At 36.1% G+C, this 23,188-nt stretch overlaps 1 protein-coding gene across 4 annotated transcripts in view; it reads right to left on the bottom strand.

Annotated features, from left to right (window-relative positions):
- Positions 4,475-23,188, bottom strand: part of TMTC2 (transmembrane and tetratricopeptide repeat containing 2) — a 246,172-nt gene continuing 227,458 nt past the window's right edge. For 3 of the 4 annotated variants that reach the window (XM_021385301.1, XM_021385302.1, XM_021385305.1), the window contains one exon: positions 4,475-7,316. In XM_021385301.1, coding sequence (XP_021240976.1) covers positions 7,137-7,316 — 180 coding nt within the window. In that variant the 3' untranslated portion in view covers positions 4,475-7,136. The remainder of the gene's footprint in view (positions 7,317-23,188) is intronic. The other variant, XM_021385304.1, reaches the window with a different exon arrangement.

The following is a 23,188-nucleotide window of genomic DNA, read 5'->3' as shown; positions in this document are numbered from 1 at the left end:
AAGAGGCCCTCTAAATTTACACTTTTTTTTTATTTTCAGACAATGCTAAAAATAGTAATTAAATAAAAGCTTTCTTTCCTTGTCCTTATTCCTAAATTTTCCTCAGAATAAAAGAAATATAAAAAAGATTACTTGCTCAATGATATCTTTAATTAGCTATAACTCAAATAAATTTGGAAAAGTATTTCAAATATAACTCAGTTTATAAAGTTGATTAAAAATGCACTGTAACTGAAAATACTATGGAAAAAAAGTTAAGTAAACAGCAAAAAAGATAGAATATTAATATTAAACTATTATTACACTGGTCAGTATCTAAAAACCCTTTGCTAATCAGTCTTTAAATCTGAACATTAACAATTCTATTTGTAGAGGATACAATTCCTTCTTTTTCAAAATTACCAACTTCATTGAGTTAAAAAAAAACAAACATGCTTTTATAAGGTTACCTCTAATTGACATTGATGTATCACTACTGAGAGTTGAGCAGCACATGTCTGATTTTACATCGCTTGGACCCCTCTTTTTCTTCTTCCTATGCCAAATGGAGCAATGTTTTCACAGCAATCAGAACAAACTTTAGAGTAAATGGCCTGTTCAGATCGGTTGGGTAAATACGGCAGGGAAGATTGTTAGAGCAGCTGACAGTGGCAGTGGGACATACATGTGTGCATATGTGCATAAAGTGAACAGTGTGTGTGGCGAGCACGAGAGGTGAACTCAGCATTGCACTCCTCCTCAGAGTTCCATTGTCACCTACACAGTCTGCACTCAAACTGTGCGCAGCCAACTCATGAAAAATATCACTAAAAATTACATAATAATGTGAAAAGTTTACTATCTTGTGGAGCTGCATTTCGAGCCGCCCAGGGCCACACACGGCCCATGGGTGCGACATGCCTGGTCTAGATGTAAATGGCCCATAGTATACAGTCTTTCCTAAAAAGTAAAACAAGTTTTAAATCTTTTTAACACCTTCAACTATAAGGCACAAAACTGATGTAGAAGCTCAGTTCACAACCGAAAGTGTTCTCTGCCTTTAGCTTCAGGGAAAGCAGTTCCTCTTCTGGTCTCTAAATCATCCATACGACTAACAAAGAAGAGAGAGGTGAAAAAATTATTCTGTGCAAGAATGTCCTAAAGACTCTTGCAACCAATGAAAACAATAACCAGGAGACTTATTCCATAAAGCAAACAAACAAACAAATCCACCAGTGAAACAGAGATTTAGTTATATAGCTAAAAAATGAATTGACACACAAACTTCATGGAGAAACTGCATTTCAGAGGAAGAAATATCAATTTAAAAAAGAGATTTTCTCATGACAGTGACTATCTTTGCTCTTTCAGTGAATTTTAAGATGAGTGCCACGTATAGAGTTTTCTGTTGCTATTAATTGTTTATTTGAAAAAAAATGTTAAAGACTTCCATTAAGGAGCAACAAAGGGCAAAAAAAAAAAAAAAAAAAGAAATTGTGGTTGAGAGGAAAGAAAAGATTCAATTGTATAGCAAAAAGAAGACATTTTTTTCTAGCATCCTATATATTTATGGTGTCATATAAGAATATTCACTGCCACAAGAAGAACAATACTGGATTCCAGAATCTGTGGGTGTGCAACAGTGATTCTCTGTTGCAACGATTGGCTTTGCATATTGGATAGAAAAGAAGGAATTTATTTAATATAAGGAATAATACACTGTATTATACACTCATGTACTGTAGAGAAACTTATGTTTGTGGTTCCAACAAAAATGTCAAAATAATACATAAATCTGTTCTACGTAAAAGTAATTTCCCATTGTAATAAAGAAAAATACTGGATATACAAGAACATCTGTTTCCAAGAAAATTAAAGACAAGATAAAACAGATTTCTCCAGAAAAGGATAAAAAATGCTCTGCTTACAGGAAAAGAAAAATCTAGAGAAGAAATAAATCCTCTCAAATACTCTCTGCAATTTCTTACACAGCAAGCCAATGCATTATTTGTTGAAAATCAGCGAGCTTAAATCATTCCTGAAATCAAACCTGAGCACCAGATCAGCCATCAAAGCCAAGTTCAATTTCTGCTTATCACAAAACAGTCACACCTGTGGCTTAAATGACCCAAAACTCTGCAGGAGCATGCTTCATGTAATCAGATTCAGGTTCAGAAGGAAATCTTAAGGTTTCCTGAATGTGAGTGTGCTCAAATGCACACAAACTGACACAGATTTATAAATAAACAAAATTCATCTTCAAAACTTGCACAGAAATACCTGCAAACTCAATAACTCAAGTCAATGTAATTGCTCTGTCACTGAAACTATATTCAAATACGTGAGTAGTTAGCAAGCATGAGATATTTAATGTGCTTTATTTTATGCCTTTCTAAAAGGTCCACTCTGATGTTTCTGCCCTTCTGAAATGCTTCCTCATATGTAATCTTCAAAGCTGTCTCAATCTACCAACGACTGCAATACTATAGAAGAGCCAGCACACTATGACAGAGGAAATATAATGAGAAAAGAAAGAAGATGAAGGGAGAAACATCAACTTGAATTTTGAACACATATGCATACTTAAAGGTTTTCCAATCAAGTGAAATAACTTCAGGTATGTATTCACTCTTTCATGTCGAATATGTTGGTATGTCTTCTAGTCTGTATTGCTTCCTCCCCACCCCCCTTTTAGTTTATCTTCTTCTATCTTGATCTTGGGGATCCTTCTTGTTGGAATAAAGTCTGTCTGTCCTCTAAAATTTTTACTAATTTCTACAGAAATGTCTGCATCACCTCTCTGACACTTGCTTTTCTACTCCCTACATAAAAAGTGATACATTCTGTTCCTTAAAACTCATTCTTCCAGTGCTGCACTGGTGAACCTCAGAGAGAGAAAATAAGCACTCACCATTCACATGAAGCAAGGCAGGGAGCCTGCATAACATCTGAATGGGGGGTCTCCATTTTATTTTCGAAGAACCAGAAATACAAGTTTCAAAAAGATAAATGATTATATGGGATTCTCTTTAGATTTTTCACAATTTCTTTCTATATCACTTCAGATTTTCTCATTGAAATCTTTGCCTTGCAACCTTTATGGATGCTGCAAAATAACAGTAATTCAGCCATCAGTAACCAGTCTCACACCAGAACTGGAGACAGATTTTCCCATGTTACCTCCAATCACCTCTGGTGGTCAAAGCTGTTGTGGGAAAGCTTACACCACACAGCCATGCTAGAGAGTCCCAAGCCAGATCCATAGGAGCTGGTGTATTTACGTGGAATAATTTACTGACTTACTGTTATTCTAGTTCAATCCCCAGAAGTAATAGAGCCATCCGTGCCAGCTACAGAGAGCAAGTCCAGATGGGCCTGTACAACACATCAGGTTTAAAAAGCCACCTCATTCTTCCAGCTTAATTACTCCTGTGTGGAGCTGCTGTGTGCCTCCATCAGAAAAGGAGATGCTTTTATGTATCTGCTACCTGAGAGGTGCAGTGTTTGGAAGGATAGGAACATTGGAAGCACAACACAAGGCTGACAGAACAAGATCTCACAGAGAAGGATTTAGAGATAACATGGAAAAACTTGAGCTCAAGCACATTTTTAGATTGTTTCCATAAGAAAGCAGCGATACAGATCAGAGTCTTTGCACGCATCAGACTTCATATATGTCATCTGCTATTTCATTAAAACCTACTTAGCAAGGAATGATCATGTCTGAAAGCAAGGCTTGACCTTTGATAAAAATCAGGAATGATAATTAAGTTTGGAAGTCAGTGACACAAAGCCTCTCTCGTGCTCTACTCGTGTCCATTGATGTTTTCCAACTGTAGAGCAAATCTATCAATGCACAGCACCTGGATACAACAGAACTAGGTAGGTAGCAGAAAACTGCTGTGAGGTCCACTGAACTAAGAAGGCTCTGTCCACAAAAGATGTCAGAAAAAGTCCACAAAAGATCAGAGAAGCATTTATCTTCATGACATCTCCTGTGTGGAATAAGGTGGATTTAAAATTGATCATGCAACACCATAGCATCAGAGAAAGGTGACCTCAAACACTAAAAAGGCTGTGTATGTAAAGCCAAGACTACTTCCCAGCTTTTGTAGACAATTATACATTTTAGAAACAATTTCATTGAGGTCATATTTGTATATCAATATAAAAATAAATTATATGCATAGCTTACTCATAAGATCTTATTCCCAAGCAGTTTAGAAAAAGAATTTAAATTTAATAGTTACCATAACACTTCTGGCGAGAAATAGCAAGCAGAGATATCAAAATGCTTCCAGAGAACCTTTCTGAAAATATCAAATGAATAATAATGGTAAAAGAGTATAGAAAAAGCCAGCTATAATAGATCTGTACTTTACTTAAGCCATATAGTTCCCTCATACCTAGAACAGCCAATGTAACTCACTAAATAAGAATAATAATTAAAAAAAATAGAGTTGTTACAGTAACAGATAAAGGAATGCACACCATGTTAGTTATCAATGCTTTATTATTGAAAACAAAATTGAAATTCTCTTATCTGGCACATAAACAATTATTTCTACAAAAAGGAAAGCCTACAAATCTGATAATTTATACAAATAAGTTTTTCAAAAAATAAAATTTTAATTTAGTAAACTTGTTTTGTGCTCTTTTATTTTTTAGCACTGTCTGCAATAATCCACCATAAATCCCTGAGCAGAGAGACATATTTTAAACATGTTTTAAATTTATCCCAAAAGAAGAAAGTTATCAAGCCCAGACCTATATTAAAAAAACGTATTCAGGGACATTCTTGTTAAATTTACACTAGTCCTTTTTTCTCTCTTTCTTTCTTTCTTTTTTCTTAAGGAAACAAATAAAAAGAGTTATCAATGCAAGCATGACACTGCATCATATGAGTGCTCCCCCTTTCCCTATTTTGTGCAATGAATAAAAGTTAATAAACAAGAATGAGTACAAGTTGAAGAAAACATATAACATAGTGAATGGTTAAGACCAAGAAGCCATCAGAGTTTGATGGATGTTGAGTACACAGTTTTATACTGAGTTCTATACATTTTCCAGAAAGTCAGTAAAGCAGAAAAATAAGTTCAAGCTACTATTGTGTTCTACCACTGGTTTCAATGATAAAGTACAAATTCAACTTTTGACCCTTCAATTTTGCTTTTCCAGCCATAACATTATTTGAGAAAAACTTGATACATTCGACAAAACCAAACAACCTTGCCCCTCTGGCCCTTATGGTAGGCCACTTGTGAACGTAGCAATACGATATTTTACTGAGCAAGAGGAAAGAAATGGAAACACACACTACTGCAGTTTTTTACTATGCCAACTGAAACAGCTATTTCTCAGTCTGTTTCAGTAGAGATTTAAAATCCAAATATAATGGGAGAATGACTGAGATGGCAGAGAAGAGTGTTGCCTTTCTCAATAAGATAAACACACTAACCACACAAAAAAACACCAGGAAAGCCAAATTAAAAAAAAGCAAAACTAAAAGACTATTGTGTTAATAGCAGGTAACATTGCTGTAGTCAAGTAATAAATAAATAAATACAGCAAAGTATTCTTCTCTATTGTTTTGTTGGAATGGTGCTTAATAGTTAGGAAAAAAACAAACAAACAAACAAGAAAACAACAACATTTCCTCAGTAATAATGAGGTTTTAGCAGAAGATCCTGAAAAAGCTTCAGTTCAAGGTGCTCTACCACTTTAACATTACATCTACCATTATGAAATGAACATTGAAGCAGATATCAACAGGTCATTAAATGAAATAGTACATTTTCTTAAAAGCAATAATAATTATTTCAAAGAAATAAAGCAGTTAACAGATGGCCTGGAAAAAAAAAAAAGACTGAATCTTCAATACACTGCAATTTAAAATAAATTATTTGTACATTTATAAACTGAAGAATAAAACAGTAACTAGGCCAAATCGTTCTGAACTAGAAATTAACAGAACCTCACCAGAAGCATGTTGAGATATTTGACAGCTCTGCTGCTAGTACATGTCAGAATACAAACGGAATTGTAATATTTGATTAGAATCTGAATAGGTAACATGTTTTTAAAACATCACCACTGTGAAAAGTAACTGGCAACCAGTTACACATTTATCTTTATCTATTATGTTTGAATATAATCGAATCCATTCCCTTTAGTTATTTTCTAGCCTCACCAACGTGTAACATTCCCTTCCCACTGAGTTGCTCATGAAGTCTGTGTAGAATATGCATGCACTAATATTGTCAGATCTCACTTGGATGAGTTATTGGAAAAATATTGGATGCAGAAACCAGTCAGCCTTTTTTTTCTTAAGATGACATTCTGACCACATTCACTTAATACCAGGGCAAACATCAGTCTCACTTGCACTGTTAAATCATGTCTCTCTTTTTTTTTTTTAGCTTCTGCATACATGTGTGATGTAGAATTTGGGCATTCTACATTCAATTCCTTGCTCATTCTGTAAAGCCCACAGCCATTTCACTATGTATTTCAAGAGTACTGCAACAAAACTTAAAATAAGTTGAAATAATATGCATATTCGCAGTAAATAACTTTGAATGCTGCCATCTAAACACAAACAACAGGTTTTAGAAAAATAAAAATTGGCCTTATAAGCTGTGAATTGGTAAACATGTGGTCCTAACGTGAGATACAGCAGCATTAAGACAAACTGCAAACACACCAGATTTAGTATACATTTTAATGAGTTACAGTATTTTAATGAGTTACTATTACCCACTTTTACTCCCACATGATTTAGTGTATACTGTACAAATTTCCACTAGTGATTCTATGACAGTATACATTTCAAGTACCCACACAGAAGTGAGCAATATGGAATTTGCAATGATTTTTCAAATATGCCAGAACACCCTCTTTCAAGTTCTGTGGTTCTAAATCTTTTTGTAGGCTAACATTGAAGTGCTTCATGAATATCTCCATCTCCCTCCCCCCTTTTTTTTTAATCTAACAATAACAACAAAAAAGGCAAAAAGCAGAATAGCTTCTCCTAGCAGCAATCAAGACTTCTGATCCTTGCAGTCAAGACCAATGAGTTCTCTGTTCAGACAACTGTATGGAAATTCTAGTTTGGATTTTTAACCAATTTAAGAAAAAAAAGCTTAGAGTTTTCCACATCATGTTTTGGATGTCTTTAAACCTTGTTTCTCCATGATGTTCCACAATTTGCGAAGATTGGACTGAGTGATGACATCATCAGGTTTAAGTTGAAGAGCAAGGAGGTAGTTTTCTTCAGCCTCTTTCAGTTTACCATTCAGATGGAGAATGGCTCCAAGATTCATTAAGGCAGCTGGATACTGGTACAAAAAAAAAAAAAAAAAAGGGAAAGAGAAATATTAAGAATATTTTCAGTTTTTCTTTTCAGACAATCTTCTTCCACTTAAACAAACTATAACCTTATGTTTGCAGGCTTTTCATGGAAGCAATTTAGCAATTTAAGCAAATAGAGATAACAAGAAAAGGTTTCTGAACAGCTGTTGTGTACTTTGTGCTTTAAACAGGGCAAGTTCTGGTGTCTACAGACACAGACTTCTCCCTTTAATGAGAAAACACAGACCTCATCAAGCTTTACATGTGGTAATGTCAGCATAGCACAGTTTCCAAGAGAAAATTAAAGTAGTCCAAGAATGGATTAAAGACAGGAATTTAATTTTAATTCATCCCATTGCCAATAAAGAGTTTATAATCAGTAGAAATAGTTAACACATTGGAACTCATCCCTTTTTTCTCTGTCTTAATTATAACTAGTAGAAAATACAATCTGTTCTCAGATTATAAGGATGTTCAGGAGTCCTAGGTTATCCATTTAGATTAAGGCTGTGGCATTTATTTCTTAATGAATGACGGAATAAAATTTACAGCAGTGGAAACATTATTTTAATAACAAATATGTGAAAAACTTATAACAAATCCATGAAAGTACACTAACACATATTCCATCTTCAGCTAAAAGAAAATATTTGTTGCTTTTATTTTTTATCCGAAGATTACTCTGTTATGAAATAAAAGACTCTTCATGATAATTAAATATGCTTAGACATCACTCACCATGACTCACGATTTGATGCCACATGGAAACTCAACTCAAGACTATTGTGGGTGGGGATGCAAAATGCTTTAAAAGTCCTTCAGTGACAATAAATTCAGGAAAATATGGTAGACAGAAGGCCAAAAAAATATGCACTAGGGATGGTCTCCCAGACTAACATACTAGGAAGTCAACTGGATGAAGAAGACTTACCTATGTTCCAAACCTATTCACTAGCAAATTATATTTATTATTCTTATCCTTCTGGTTCAGGCTTCAAAAATAAATAAATAAATACTTCTTATGTCCCAAACCTAAATTTTGCAGTGAAAACCTTGCTCAGAAAATACTTTACTTTTATACCCTACAAATATGTCATATTTTCTCACCTTTCTTCCTGCTTCTTTTCACCTATTAAGATACGCATCATAAAAACTGACAAGGACAACAATGCATCAAGTTTTCAGAACAACTGGCTTCCACAGTTTCAAAATTGAGCAAAACACAGTGAGTTTAACTCTCCCTGTGTAAACATCTGAAGATGTCATTTTTAGATTTAATTCTTCTTGGTTAACCTTGATAGGTTAACTCCCCTCGCCTCAACTCAGATGTTTGCTTCTACTAAAAAAAAAAACAAACCAAAAACAACAAAAACACCCACTCACCCACCCCCACACACAAAACAACCAAACAACAAAAGAACCCAAAACAACCCCCCCGAATCTCCAGCTGGATTTTACAAAGTATTTCTGAGTGAAAGACTCTCCAAATTTTTTTCTTCAGTTATATGCCATATAGAGAAGGAAAACTAAGCCCCTGAAATGTTAACCTTTGCTAGAGACAACATATGTTAGAAGTCACATTATCACAGTTTCCTCTTCTCAGTGTCAGCAGTATATACTATTTTATAAAGAAGTAACATACTCCTTAATTATAGAAGTTCTAAGTGCTAACTGAAGTGATACAAATGAAGAATCATAGGCAAATAGGTTCACTGCAAATGCATGGCTGTCTAAATATCCATATATTCAATTTATTCATTTAATTTTAGACTGGAGATTGTTGAGATAATTTTCTGTACCTTATCATAAGTAGGACATTCCGTACTATCTAACTGTGCTACTTGTTTGACTAGAGCTTGTCCATCAAATAGTTTCTTTCAAGACCTCAATTACTGACATAGAACTGTCTTTTTCTTTGAAATATAATTTGTGCAGATGTAGATGCTAGACAAAGCTTACAATTGATAAGAATTAACAGAACTTATACCTAGAAAAACCCATATGAAATAAGACATACTTTTAAAGCGTCCATTTCTAATTCTGTAACATTCACAAACTTACTGAGAAGTAAGACAGTTTTCTCATATGTTTTCCAGAATTTGTCTCCATTTCCTTCACACAACACTGAAGACATGGTATGTGTATGGTACTAATAAAGTACTCTAAAGAAAGTCATATATACGACTGTACACGTAGCTGAGAAAACTCTTTTGCCATCATGTCTTTAATTTATCATTTTACTAGAGCAAGCAACAAAAATATCTAGAAAAAGAACAAACTGGATGCCTTCTACATGAATATGAAATTTTTCAGCTTCTACATATCATCTCTGAATTCCTAGAGGCCCAGTCAAGTTTAGGCCATTAATGTTCTATGAAAATGTATCCACGGAGGTAGATAATGACAAAATTTCACATAATCTCCTTCATGCTTCAGGTGAGGATGTGCATAGGATATCTGAAAGACCCTCTGAATGCTCTTTTAGAGCATCTGTCAACCCAATATCTATAGTTTATTGTCAGAGTCACAAGAATTATATTCTTTTCACAAGAATGTGAAAGATTTAACATCAATGTCATCACTCCCTGACAGCTATATATGATGGTCTGAGGACAGAGAGAAAGACACATTTGCTACAGTTTTTCTTCACATATATTTTCTTTTATTAAACACAGCTGATAAAACTTCTCAGTATGTTAACAAAGGCAGTCAGCAGCTACCAGTGCAATAACAGGAGACTTGTAGCACTGTATAGCAAATGACACCACCTACTACTTCAGAGACTTGAAAGGAGAAACAGTCCTTCCTTCATTTCCTTTTTGGAGACAGATGCTTTACATCAAAAAAGCTGACTGGCATTTCTATCAGGGTTATAAATGCTGTCTTTTATGTTCTATTGGGAATGATTTCCTTTATTAGCATTTTTATTGTGGTATGCTGGTTTCCTTAGTGGGTTTTTGGGGGGTAGAGTTGGGGGCTGAAGGGAAAGAAATAATGGAGTAATTAATGAATAACAAAATAACAAAAGGCATGCACATAGTTGCCTGAGGTGGTTTTTGTTCACAATGATGACAATTCTTTCAAACTTTCTCCACACCACCAAAATAAAAGGAGAGCCTAGGGGCATGAAAATTTTTTAACATGAATTAAACTGTTCTGTAAAATGCACTGTGGAATCCCTGAATAATTCTAAATAATTCTATGTGGTACTCCAGGATTATAGGAATGTAACCAAGTACAGCATTGGGCCCATCAGCATAATGAATCTTAGCAACACAGCAGAAGCAGTGATATCTTATTCATCATCTCAGGCTCCGTGTACAACAAATGCCATATTAGAAGAACAGTCTCAAATGAAGAAGACAATTTTATTTCTATATACGTCTAAGAAGTTATATAGAGAGAAACAAACAAATACAACCTAGTTCAAGAACAGATTTTGAATGGCAGATAGCTACATCCAAGAACAGCCCAAAAGCAGCCAAGAAATCTGAAAATTTTTTCCCCAAACTTGATCTTAGAGATGACATTCTTTGCTTGACACTACGAGACCCGAGTGACAGATTCTGAGATGGAAATGCATTTTGTTGCTGCTGGAGTACTTCTAACGAAAGTCATGCCAGTTTATACTCCAGTAGAATCGCAAGCACAAGCTAATTCTCACTTAGCAATTTTCAAAGGTCATTGAAAAGATGTTGCGAACATTTCTCTTGCTCTTAATGAATTACTGCAGTACATAATCATGTAGATGTTTCAAAACAAACCCAGGACTATTTAATGAATTCTGTAATCAGCATAGCAAACTTATCAAAAACACAAAGGTTAACTGTTTTGTTTTAACAGTGCAATTAAGGATCTTTGTTCTTTTAAGTACTTAGAGAAAGACAGTAAATGTCACATCTGAGTATTTCATCACAGCACTTCTGCGTAAAAAATGAAGAAATAAAATATTTCTCTTTAATAATTGAAGATACATAGCTGATATAATAATGGCTAAGTAATGAAGTAGTACACTTCTGTCATGGTTTTATGATTTTTGGTTACTGGTCCACATCATAACATCATGTAGTGTATGTACCTGGTTCTCAGAAGAGAAGGACTACTACATTTCCCAGGGGACTTTGCTCCCCTGATATCATTTTCCAGTCAGAGGGAAAGATAAAAACTCGCATATCACAAGAACTCGTTCTCTTTCCGCCCGTTTCTCGTCCCAGCAGCATCTCGCTCCCCAGCTGTCTCACCGTTGGTATTAAGGAAAGGCCTACTTTAATTTTGGACACTCTCTCTCATTGTATTGGATTTATGAGCTTAAATTGTAATTATATTGTATTACAGTGTGTTATTTTGCATTCCGATATCTTATTTAGTATATTAGTTTGTTTCTCCTCAGATTGTTGCCGCTGTTTTGTTCTCAGGCCCATCTCCTTACTTTTTTTCCCTTTTCCCTTTCCCAGGGCGTGGGTCCGTGGGTCCCCCACCCCATTTGTCACGGAACCGGGCCAAATACCTGTAAACCATTGACAACTTCATAAAGTATGAAAGCAAAGCGTGGTGGACTGCCTCATCTTATCAATGACCATGGCACAATGTGCTGTAATGCCTTATTTATCTTCCTACTGTGATGGCAAGAATTTTCACCAGAATTTTTATTATCGGTGTTAATGCTGTAGCACAGTATAGTATTTTCTGAAGCCAATCTGAATGCAATCAAAATGTCAGCAGCTCCTTTTTTATTGCTAAAGATAACCGTGAACTACAGAATAGTTTCAGGAGGTGACACTTACTTTTGACAGACCTCAAAACATCTGAGTGAAACCACGACCTAGGGGCTGCCCACGATGTAAGCATACAACCTTAAAGTGTGTGAGGGAAAAAAGGGTGAGGAAGAGGTATGCAGAGAGATGGCAGCTGCCAACAGGATCTTACTCTCCAGTGTTGTTCCACTAATACTACTATACATTCAGCAGAGAGAATGATACATGGAAGCAGACCTTTTCAAAGAGATAACCAAGTGTAGCCAGATAAGCCAAGCACCAGTTACTGGTTCCAGATACTCATTTTTTTTACCTGGTTCTCTATGCTATAAGGCTGCTGAATCTCTTAAGAAGTGCAATTTTTATACTGCATCTGATATTTTGTTCCAAATAGCACATGAATCTCCACTAAAGCAACTATCTCCAGGAAGTTGCTTAAGTAAATTGTCTAGGATCTGATAACTTAGTAGAAAAGGCATTCTGGAAAGAGATGACAGGATGTATGGCACAACATTATGGATCAGAGAGAATAAAAAAGCATAAAATTCACAGCAGAGAGGGATTTCCTGTGTCATCAGCCCAGACTGCAAAGCATTCAGTTCTGCTGTAAAATAAAAACATCAGCAACTTTGCAAACTCCCTCTTAAAATGGAAGAATGCTTTGCAACTCCTTTATGGTAGTTTAGTACATATTTAATTGCAAGTCTGCCCGTGAATGATTTCTGCAAATATGTTTTTGTGTTGACAACTGCCTTCAGCTTAAATAGAGAAGATAGGAAATGGAGAGAAAAACATTCTCCTTGCAAGTACTATTTTGAGCAAATGCTCTGAAGAGCACAGTTTCCACGGTTGCATTAGTCAGAAATGTACCTAAACACCTCTGCTGTAAAGGGAATCTGTGTCCCAATCTAATTATGTGAAGCAGACTAACATACATAGCTATATAAATCTAAGTAACAACAAGCCTAGGCTCTAGAGGAGAGTGGATCCTTGGATTTAGTCAGAATGTTTGAGAGTATTACAGTGCTAACTCTGATAGAGAATAACCTCAGTTACTTAATAATATTCCATTAAAGAAATAGTCTTCATTAGTGTTCTAGCCATATTTAAATCACCAGCCTTACAAACTATTAATCTGCAGAGCAAAAGATGAACATCTTCCAGGAAAATAAATAAATAAATAAATAAATATCAAAAACCAAAACAGACAAAAAAAAGGAAGAAGGAAAGTAGGTAGAAAAATACCATTTCAGTGGAATGATGTTTATGTACTCGTCTAAAGTTAAGAATAAGGCAGAAGTAAAGACCAACATCTGGTCACCTTGCCAACTGATGGTACTACACAAATGTAAGGTCATGTGGCTTTGCTTGTTGGTTGTTTTTTTGTTTGTTGGCTGGCTGTTGTTTTGGTTGGTTTGTTGTTTATTTATTTACTTACTTTTACATTTAGACGTTTTTATTGTGACATTCAAAGCAGATGGCACTTTCACCTGCCTGGTGCAAAGAGAATATACATGGAAATGTTTGTACAGATCTAATCTTGTGCACTTTTGAACACTGGAAGCTTTCCTGTCTAAAATCAAAAGCTACAAGATATTTACATCTAAAACTAGGAACTGAAAAAATGAAGGAAGGGACACTTTCCCCCCACACACTAAACCACTATGAGTATCATTAAGGGTTGAGAGTTGAGAAGGAGCACTGGACTTGGCATGAGAAGCAGTCTATTTTGTTTCTCAAATTATCACATCAGTATGGGGCATTTTAGAATCAGCATTGTCCAGCAAATGGAGATTTTTTGTTCTGTTTTTTTTTTTCATGTCAACATTCAGAGAATACTCAGAGTTTTTAAAACACAGTTATCCAAAACCAAACAACCATATATTGATATATGTTGCATCTTGCTGCTGAAAAGCTAACTGCCACTGTCCTTGATGTAAATTCAGAGGATACTGCTTTGTGTATTGGCAAGTTAACAAAAGCATATGTTACAGCTAGTAAAGGCCACAGATCATTACAGCAGCTTTAAAAGTCCTACCAAAATGTACTTACATTTGTAATTTCTGTATATCTAGATTTTTTCATCAATGGCCATGCATCAGTTGCTTTGAATTATTTGATTTAAAAAAAAAAAAAAAAACTCATAATAATCACTCGTGGTTTATATAGAAACCTTGATGGAAATTTTTAGATAACATACTTGTATTACCATAATAAAAGCTAAATAGGAACATATGTGATAAGCGTTTAATATTATGGTTGTATTAAAAAAAATAAACATTTTCCAGGCCTCAAACTGTTTTTAATTAAACTTTGTAGCTTTCCAGCTCAAAAGTTTTCATCAGTATAGCATATGATAATCTTACTCAATTTTCCCAGCAATTTTGGATTTTATAAAAAAAATCTTCAAATGACTTAATTTTTGTTTATCAAAATCCAAATCCTCTCTGATGCCTGCAGTTTGATCATTTTAATACATATCTATGATTATAGCAAAAAACATTTAACAACACCCTTACCTTATTCAACAAACACCCTACGTGCTAATAAGAAATTCTGCATTCTCAGCAAATGAGAAACTTGCTGAACAGAAATGTCATCTGTACTACCATACTGACAAACAGAAATTCTCAAAAACTTTCAATAACAGGAATTTATTGTATTTAACCAACAAAAAAAGTGTTCTTATATGGAATTGAATCTGTTAGTTTTCATGCACTTTCCTTCTAAGCTTTGAAAACAAGAAAAATAGATGGCTTTGTGTTCCTGCCTAAAGACAGATCACAGAATCATGGAATCATTAAGTTTGGGAAAGACCTCCAAGATCATCCAGACCAACCATCCACCTACCACCAATATTTCCCCACTAAACCATGTCCCTTAGTACAACATCTAAATATTTCATGAACACCCCCAGGGATGGTGACTCAACCACCTCCCTGGGCAGCCCGTTCTAGTGTCTGACCACTCCTTCGGAGAAGAAATTTTTCCTAATATCCAACCCAAACATCCCCTGGAGCAATTTGAGACCATTCCCTCTAGTCCTATTGCTAGTTATGTGAGAGAAGAGACCAATCCCCAACTCACCACAAGCCCCTTTCAGGTAACTGTAGAGAATTACAAAGTCTCCACTGAGCCTCCTTGTCTCCAGACTGAACAATTTCAGTTTCCTCAGCTGCTCCACGAGACTTGTGCTCCAGACTCCTCACCAGCTTTGTTGCCCTTCTCTGAACGTGCCCAGGCCTCGATTACTTTCTCGCAGCGAGGGGCTCAAAACTGAACACAGTACTCAAGGTGTGACCTCACCAGTGCTGAGTACAGGGGGACAACCACCTCCCTACTCCTGCTGGCTACACTATTTCTGATACAAGCCAGGATGCCATTGGCCTTCTTGGCCACCTGGGCACACTGCTGGCTCAGGCTCAGCTGGGCGTCAACCAATACCCCCAGATCAATGTCTTCCACACAGTCTTCCAGCCACTCTGTCCCAAGCCTGCAGCGTTGCATGGGGCTGCTGTGGCCAAAGTGCAGGACCAGGTACTTGGTCCTGTTGAACATCATCACATTGACATTTCCTCCCAGCTTGGTGTCATCTGCAAACTTACAGAGGGTGCACTCAAACCCCTCATCCAGGTCATCAATAAAGATATTGAACAGGACAGGCCCCAGTACCGACCTCCGGGGAACACCACTCATGAATGGACACCATCTGGGTTTAATTCCATTCATCACCACTCCCACTCTCTGGACCTGGCCCAGCCCTACAGCCAGTTCTCCACCTAGCAAAGAGTATGCTTGTCCAAGCCACGGGCTGCCAGCTTCTCCAGGAGAATGCTAGGGGAGACAGTGTCAAAGGCTTTACTGAAGTCTAGGTAGACTATAACAACAGCCTTTCCATCACCCACTGGGTGGGTCATTAGATCATAAAAGGAGATCAGGTTGGTCAAGCAGGACCTGCCTTTCATGAACCCATGCTGGCTGGGCCTCATCCCCTAGCTGCCCTGCAAATGTCATGTGATCTCATGCAAGATGATCTGTTACATAAGCTCCCCTGGCAATGAGGTCAAGCTGACAGGCCTGTAGTTCCCCAGATCCTCCTTACTACCCTTCTTGTAGATAAACCTCTCAAATCAATTTATAAGAAACGCGAAGCATTAAAACAAAAAAGAGTATACTCTACCCAGTGGCCCACATGCAAGGATCATTAGAATAGCTGTTCATATTAACACAATCAAACTGGCTACTCTTCAGAGAACACTAGTTTGGAGATCATTTAATCTCAAAATGCTTAATGTTTCATTTTTATAGTACATACTTCTAGCTTAAAAAAAAAAAAACAACATATTTTTTTAATCTAAGAAAATGTCAGTGGAAAATGAAAATGACTGAAAATAAGTGCATCATACATCTGGTTTTGCCCAGACACTGATCAAACATATCAGTCTCCAGAGAAATTTGTATAGTTTCTCAAGTTGGCATTCACAGTCACATGAAGAATTGCATTAGAGCTTCCTTTTTTTTTCAGTAGAATAGCTAGCTGTCAAAAATTCAGAAGGAAACAGTTTTTATTTCTGGCCTTGAAAACTTAATTAAGGTCCAGTTTAGTTCTAATTAAAGGAATCTAAAAATCACAAGATTTCCAGTATTTTGATCATTACAGAAACAGGAAATAAGGAACAGAAAAACAACACAGGTTAGGCATTGCAGCACCTCTTAGGATGAACTTAAACCTCTGTTCTACCTCTTCACAGACAGTTTCTTTCACCTAATTTTCCCTAGACAACTGAATAAAACATTTTTCTTCTACTGACAATAATTTAATTACCAGAAAAGTACAGTTGAAGTCTGTTGAAGGAACTGAGACAATTTCCATGACAACTATTTATCAATAGCATCTGAAGGCATTTTCAAATTGGTCAAATAATGCAACTTCAGCAAATAGAAATGTTTCTGAGGCAATTTCACAAATGAAAATGAACTCTCTAGCTTTTTAAATAAACAACAAAACTCTTGAAATGATGTCTTCATTACACAGTTGACAGAACTGAAAAGGTTGAAAAAATCTTGTTAGTGAATAACAAGATTGCAAATCATTTTTTTTCCCTTTGCCCTTCATCTGGCTCCTATCACTTTCATACCTATTGAGCAGAGCAAAAAGGTTTTGCCCACCCTCTGTCTTGACTTCAGTTTTACCCACAGGAATACGAGAGCAGTTGAGAAAAGAGGCACACACTACTGGTTTCTTTCAAAATCCTGAATTACACTACTCCATACAGTTCATATGAATTCATGTCTTACTTTTTGGCAGCCAGTAACCTGCAGGTGTTCCCTATATAGTGTTTAGCAATTAAATCTACAGTAGATATTAAAATTATTAACTTCCAGGGTAAGTGCAAGGATTTAATTTTGATTCTTACAGCTTAAAGATTTTAATGCTGTAGTTCCTAAAATATGGTCTTTTCATTGCTAATAGTGAGACTGCTGGACACTAATCACTTGGAAGGCTTTTACAAGATTGTGACTCGTAAAAAAATAAAGCTACTTACTGCTAAAGCAGCCTTATTTACTACAACTGATCGATGACATGTACATTTACAGCGCTTTCTAAGTAATTAATATCAATTACAGCAAGTGTTCAGTGTCAGACCTACACGTATTACTCTGGAAGTTTGCATTTAATAATGCATATGCCAATAACTGCTGTTTAGCAAATATCAGGTTTCTGTATTTGTCCAACTGTATTTTTAAGAAATGGACACAGTGAATAATATTTGCTTTATTAAAAAAAAAGTTTAATTAATTATTTCCTAAGGCACAGGAGGACAGCTTATATATGTTAAGGAAAATCGGCGTTCAGTTCCAGCTTCTGAAATTCAGTGTCAAAATTTACTCAGTGAAACTACATGCTTGCCTGCCTCAGAAAATTCTCTGCTGACTGGAGTGGACAATAAAGTGAAAACATCAGAAAGTATTTTCTTCTTCTGTTATGGTAAAAATATCCAATTTGTGAATTAATTACCAAGAAAATCAGTGTGACTTTAGAATAGAATTTTTCAAACAGAATTAATGAAGAAACATTTGCTTATATTTCAAATATGATAAAAATAAGTTTGATCATTTTAAGTGTATGTAAATGGAATCAGAATGAAAAGAAATAAAATACAGAACTTCTGAGTTACAGTAACCATCCACCAATTAACTCCACCATAAATACATCAGTCATTCACCCCACAGTACCTAGAGACATATAGCAAAACTTCATTTGGAATTTAATATGTTTTTTTCTTTTTTCCTGTTGTTGTTACACTGGACAAGATTTCCAGTCTGTAACTGTTTTCACTGAGTTTAAAGCAGCTTGGGCAACTGGCACAGTTACAAACCATAATGTCAGATTAAAGCTATGTACTGTTAGAGGAAGACAATTTTTACTGGAACATCTTAGGAATTAGTAAGACTGCCTCAACTTCATAACAGAGCAGTTTGTTATATGGAAGATATGTTTCAAAAGGATAGGTACACTTAAACGTGTATTTGTTCTCCAGTAAAACTAACTATGGTAAATAGAATCACATAAACACAACACGTAGTGTTGATCAATATACAGTGGTACAGAATGTCTCAAAAAAAGTGTCTGTTCTTTGGAGGAAATGAAAAGCTTCCCATTCTCTCCCCACTGCATCTTCTCATTAGCATACTTATGACCTCTAGACTCTAACTTTCCCAGGGAAAAATAAATTCAGACTGGTACTGAAGTTACTTCTAAAGACAAATTACAAGAAAATGACTTCAGCCAGCCACATCCCCTGTTCACTGCTCTCTTCCTGACAGTCTGTAAATGCACAAAACAAGGAGATCTCAGACCCAAAACAGCTGCATTGTAGGGCACTTTTTTTTTTCTCTAGACAGTCTCTTGTGTACACTTAGGGGGAGTGGGGGAACAAAAGCAGTTGCATCAATACCATCTCATGAAACAGAAACATGAGTTCTCCAAAACTTACGCAGGAAAAAAAAGTCAAATAAAATATTCCAACAACTCATTCCTAGAGTAAGAAATATATTAGAACTATAGATAAGGAAGAAAATTAAGAATTTATTTATTGCAAAACATCCTACTGAGAACGTAGTAATGCTGAGTTTATTGAATGAGCATTGAAAACACTTCCTTATAAGTTCTAATTGCATAATAAATTGTTTCCAGAATCAGCACTAGAATACTCTATTAGGAAAAACCTTGCTGGATTCTCTTTTAATTGAGTTCAAACAGATGGTTTAATTTCTGAAATGCTAATCTACTGCTGAGAGTTCGGTATTTCAAGGCACTTTGCTTTTGATTGACACTGAGGGCTACATTTACACCACAAAGCCAATCTTGCTCCCTCCAGGAATTCATGCAGGCAGCACAGTATCCCCTGCTATATTACTATGAGCCTGCGAATCATAGTCAAGTGTACAGGTCTATCTGTGATGTATCATCACTTCCAAGATTTTAGCAATGAGACTGTGACTTCACAAACTACTGCTTCCCACCATCTCAAAGTACAACAATTCCTTTTATTATACCATGGGTGTCCAACCTTTTTGCTTGCCTGGGCTGCATTATGTGAAGAGGAATTGTCTTGGGCCACACAGAGATTTTTGATGAAATTTTATTCTTCCTGTACTTCCTTGAAAACAGTTGTTCACAAACGTACATACTGCCCAAAAGGAATGACATGAATAAGGCATGATTGTGAAGCAAAGAATAGGTCTTACAAAAGTCGAGAGACATGATCAATTTTTTCTTTGAGTTGAATGTCTGATTGGAATTCTATATATTCAATGTATTTATATCGACTGAAAATGAGAGTCACAAATATACCAAAAACTTGACGTTTTTTTTTGGAAATCTTGAAACCTATTCTCGTATTTATCAAAACTGAAAGCAATGCTGCTTTTTTTTTTTTTTTTTTTTTTGTGAAATCATCACCTACTTTTTGTAGGTTTAGTGACATTAAGATTTTGACTACAGCAGGCAACAGAACCTACAATGGAAAAGAAATGCAAAAAACAAAACATTCTGGGTCTGGGTGTTTTTTGTTTGTTTGTTTTCATGCAGAAAAGAATTCCAGCAGCTCTAAGTAGCAAAAGAGTCTGCCACTAGACCAACTGAAAACTTTATACAACCTCTATTCTAAGCTGGTAGCACCTGAATCGCAGAGTTTCTCTTTATTGGATTAAATGTTAAGCACAGAATTACTGTTTCAACAGTTCTTGGTACGAAGAACATCAGTTCATTGGTTATTTAATGAAGATCTAAAGGTAAATTAAATTAGAAAAAGAGGAGTCAATATACAGCTGTTTATTTCCAATGCTTCTTTCCCCTGTTAAAGAAAAGTATGTCTATGGATTTTACAGTTTATGAAGATAAAGGATTCAGAAAATATATTACAGTAATAATTAGACTGTAGAGGGACTAATATTTATGGGGAATCTGTAATCATTTTCATAGCCAAATATGAAAAGAAAAGCACCACAAATTACCATGACAATGAGATTTCTGTTTACTTTGTGGGATGTTTCTGGGTATGTAGGCTAACTGTTTGAAAATCTATACATTAAGATGAGTTCATAGTTGTTTACATAATTTTACTTGTAGAAACAATGAACAACAGAGCCCAATTTACCTTTCACATGGGAGAAACAGAGAAGTAACTCTAAACAAGTCAACACTGCTACACCAACGTAAGCAGAAAAAATAAATGCATTTTCCTTTCAGTCATTTAGAACTTACGCAGACAAAATACCTATGTATTGATTATATTGATGTAAAACAAGTTATTCTTGATGAGAAATAATAAGCAACTTAAAGACATTTTCATTCCAATTCCCAGTCTCATACATTACATGGAATGAGCCAACTGATCTCAGGTATTTGCAAATTTAACTGCTTGCATAATCATAAGAAAAGAGTACAAAAGAGCTTCATATAATCTAATACTCATGGAACTGAAGATGACAACTGTAATAACATGATTTTCACTTTCCTTCCACGTATCTTAAAATGAGATGGATCATAATATCCAGAAACAGACTGAAGTATTCCATAATCACCCAAAAGCACATTCAATCTTCGTTATCACAGAGCTGCCAGCATGCATGAGAAAACACGTATACAGTGTTCTGGGATAAGACTATAAAATATACTTTTGTATTTCCCAAAGGAAATTCAGTGTTTACCACAGATGAGTAAGTTGGTTTTCAAATTATACAACTCATCCTGATATTGCGCTTCAGTATTACCGTTAAATATCCCCACTCCAGTAGCCTGTGTTCTTTCTTTGTCCCCTGACAGACATCAGGGGGATGGGAAATGCTACGTGGTCTTTTTTAATGCATGCCTTTTTTTTTCTTTTTTTCTTTTTGAAGGTGGGAAGCTGAATTGGGAATACAGAAAAACAACCTGTACACAGGCTTGTCTTGAAGCTGAAAATTGTGCATAAGGAAAAAACTAAACATGTGTTTAAAACACTTAAGAGATCCATAAGTAAATGTAATTGTCAATACAGACATAATTACTTTGTTCATAAGAAAGACCACAATTTTCTCCCAGTTGCTGGACAGAGGCAACACACCTACCTTGCACTTAGCCGCAGACAGGAATGAGCTGAGCATAAGGACTTGGAATGGCTGAAATACAACTCCCACCACCGGGAAAAAAAATGTGGGACCCGAGTCTAAACAAGATTTTAAAAGTTTTCTATCTTAGGAGGCATAGAGAGAGAACAAGTACTGATAAGCTCCTTACATGGAGGAGTATAGTTATTGCTGTGAAAACACTGACGACTATTTCTACCTGAAATGAAGGACAGATTGTATCAAGTAGCTACTAATTATCTGGAATTCATCTCTTCTGCACAACCTTTAGGCTAGGTCAGCCTTCTGCTAGGAAGGTTGATATATGTCATACCTATTTTAATATCAAACCTCAGAGCCAGTATTTTACTGTCTGTCAAAGGAGACATTCCAACCAATTGACAGCAACCAGTAAGTGGTGTCCTCTTCTCTCAGGGTGTTTCACTGTCTCGTCTCCCTGTGGAGCTAATCCATGCCTAAGCTACTTACCCCTATATCTGTCTGAAGTCAAAACACTAGCAGCATGCCATCTGGAAGTATCACATCTGTCACAGCTATCTTCTCATTAGGAAGCCATGGTATACTTTTTTGTCCCTAAAAGTTTTGTATGCCCTATGACAATTGATTCAGTCTTCAGAAAGCAACAGAGCAGGAAGAGAGAAGTCTTCTTATTCCTCATAAACATAATAACATAATATTCCTCATGAATGCCCTGGACAGCCTCTTCTAGTATTAGATGTGGAGGCTGGCGGCCCTGCCTGCGGCAGGGGGGTTGGAGCTTGATGATCCTTGAGGTTGCTTCCAACCCAAGCCATTCTATGACTCATACCTTCAACAGAAAAAAGAGACATTTTCAGCAGGTCAAGAGTGCTGCTGGACTGGAAGGAATCCACAGCCACTCATGTCATTGAGGCAAAACGTTTTGTATGCTTGAGAGGAAGCTTTATACAATGCGAGGCTTAGCGGCAACTAGTGCTGCTAGGGAGATGCTGGAAGCAGCTCAGAGGGCAGGCAGGCAACCAGTAGAACCTACACCTGCTCCATATGGCTCACTTTCATATTTTCTGTAAAAGTAGACACAAGTCAGTGCCTGACACTACCTAAAAATAGGACTCTGTGGTTATTCCATGGCATCAACATACAAACATAAAAGATCGCCATGTTGTCATAACTTTGAATAAGCAAGTAAACTGACAGAAGAACATTTTAGAATGAAGATTCTTAACCAGAAATTTCATGAACCTTGTGAGTCACCAGCATTGCATTCAGCTCTGTGTTCTTCATCATAAGAAAAATAGAGACCTTTTGGAGCAGGTCCAGAGGAGGGTCACAAGGAAGATCAGAGGGCTGGAGCACCTCTCCTATAAAGAAAGGCTGTGGGTGTTGAGATTGTTCAGCCTGGAGAGGAGAAGGCTCCAGGGAGACCTTACAGCAGCCTTCAAGTACCTAAAGAGGGACTACAGGAAAGATGGGAAAGAATTCTTCATCAGGGA

Source organism: Numida meleagris, chromosome 1 (assembly GCF_002078875.1).
Source record: "Numida meleagris isolate 19003 breed g44 Domestic line chromosome 1, NumMel1.0, whole genome shotgun sequence".
Lineage (NCBI taxonomy): Eukaryota > Metazoa > Chordata > Aves > Galliformes > Numididae > Numida > Numida meleagris.
Note: the sequence above shows the minus strand (reverse complement) of the source record. Positions and strands in the feature narration are given on the sequence as shown.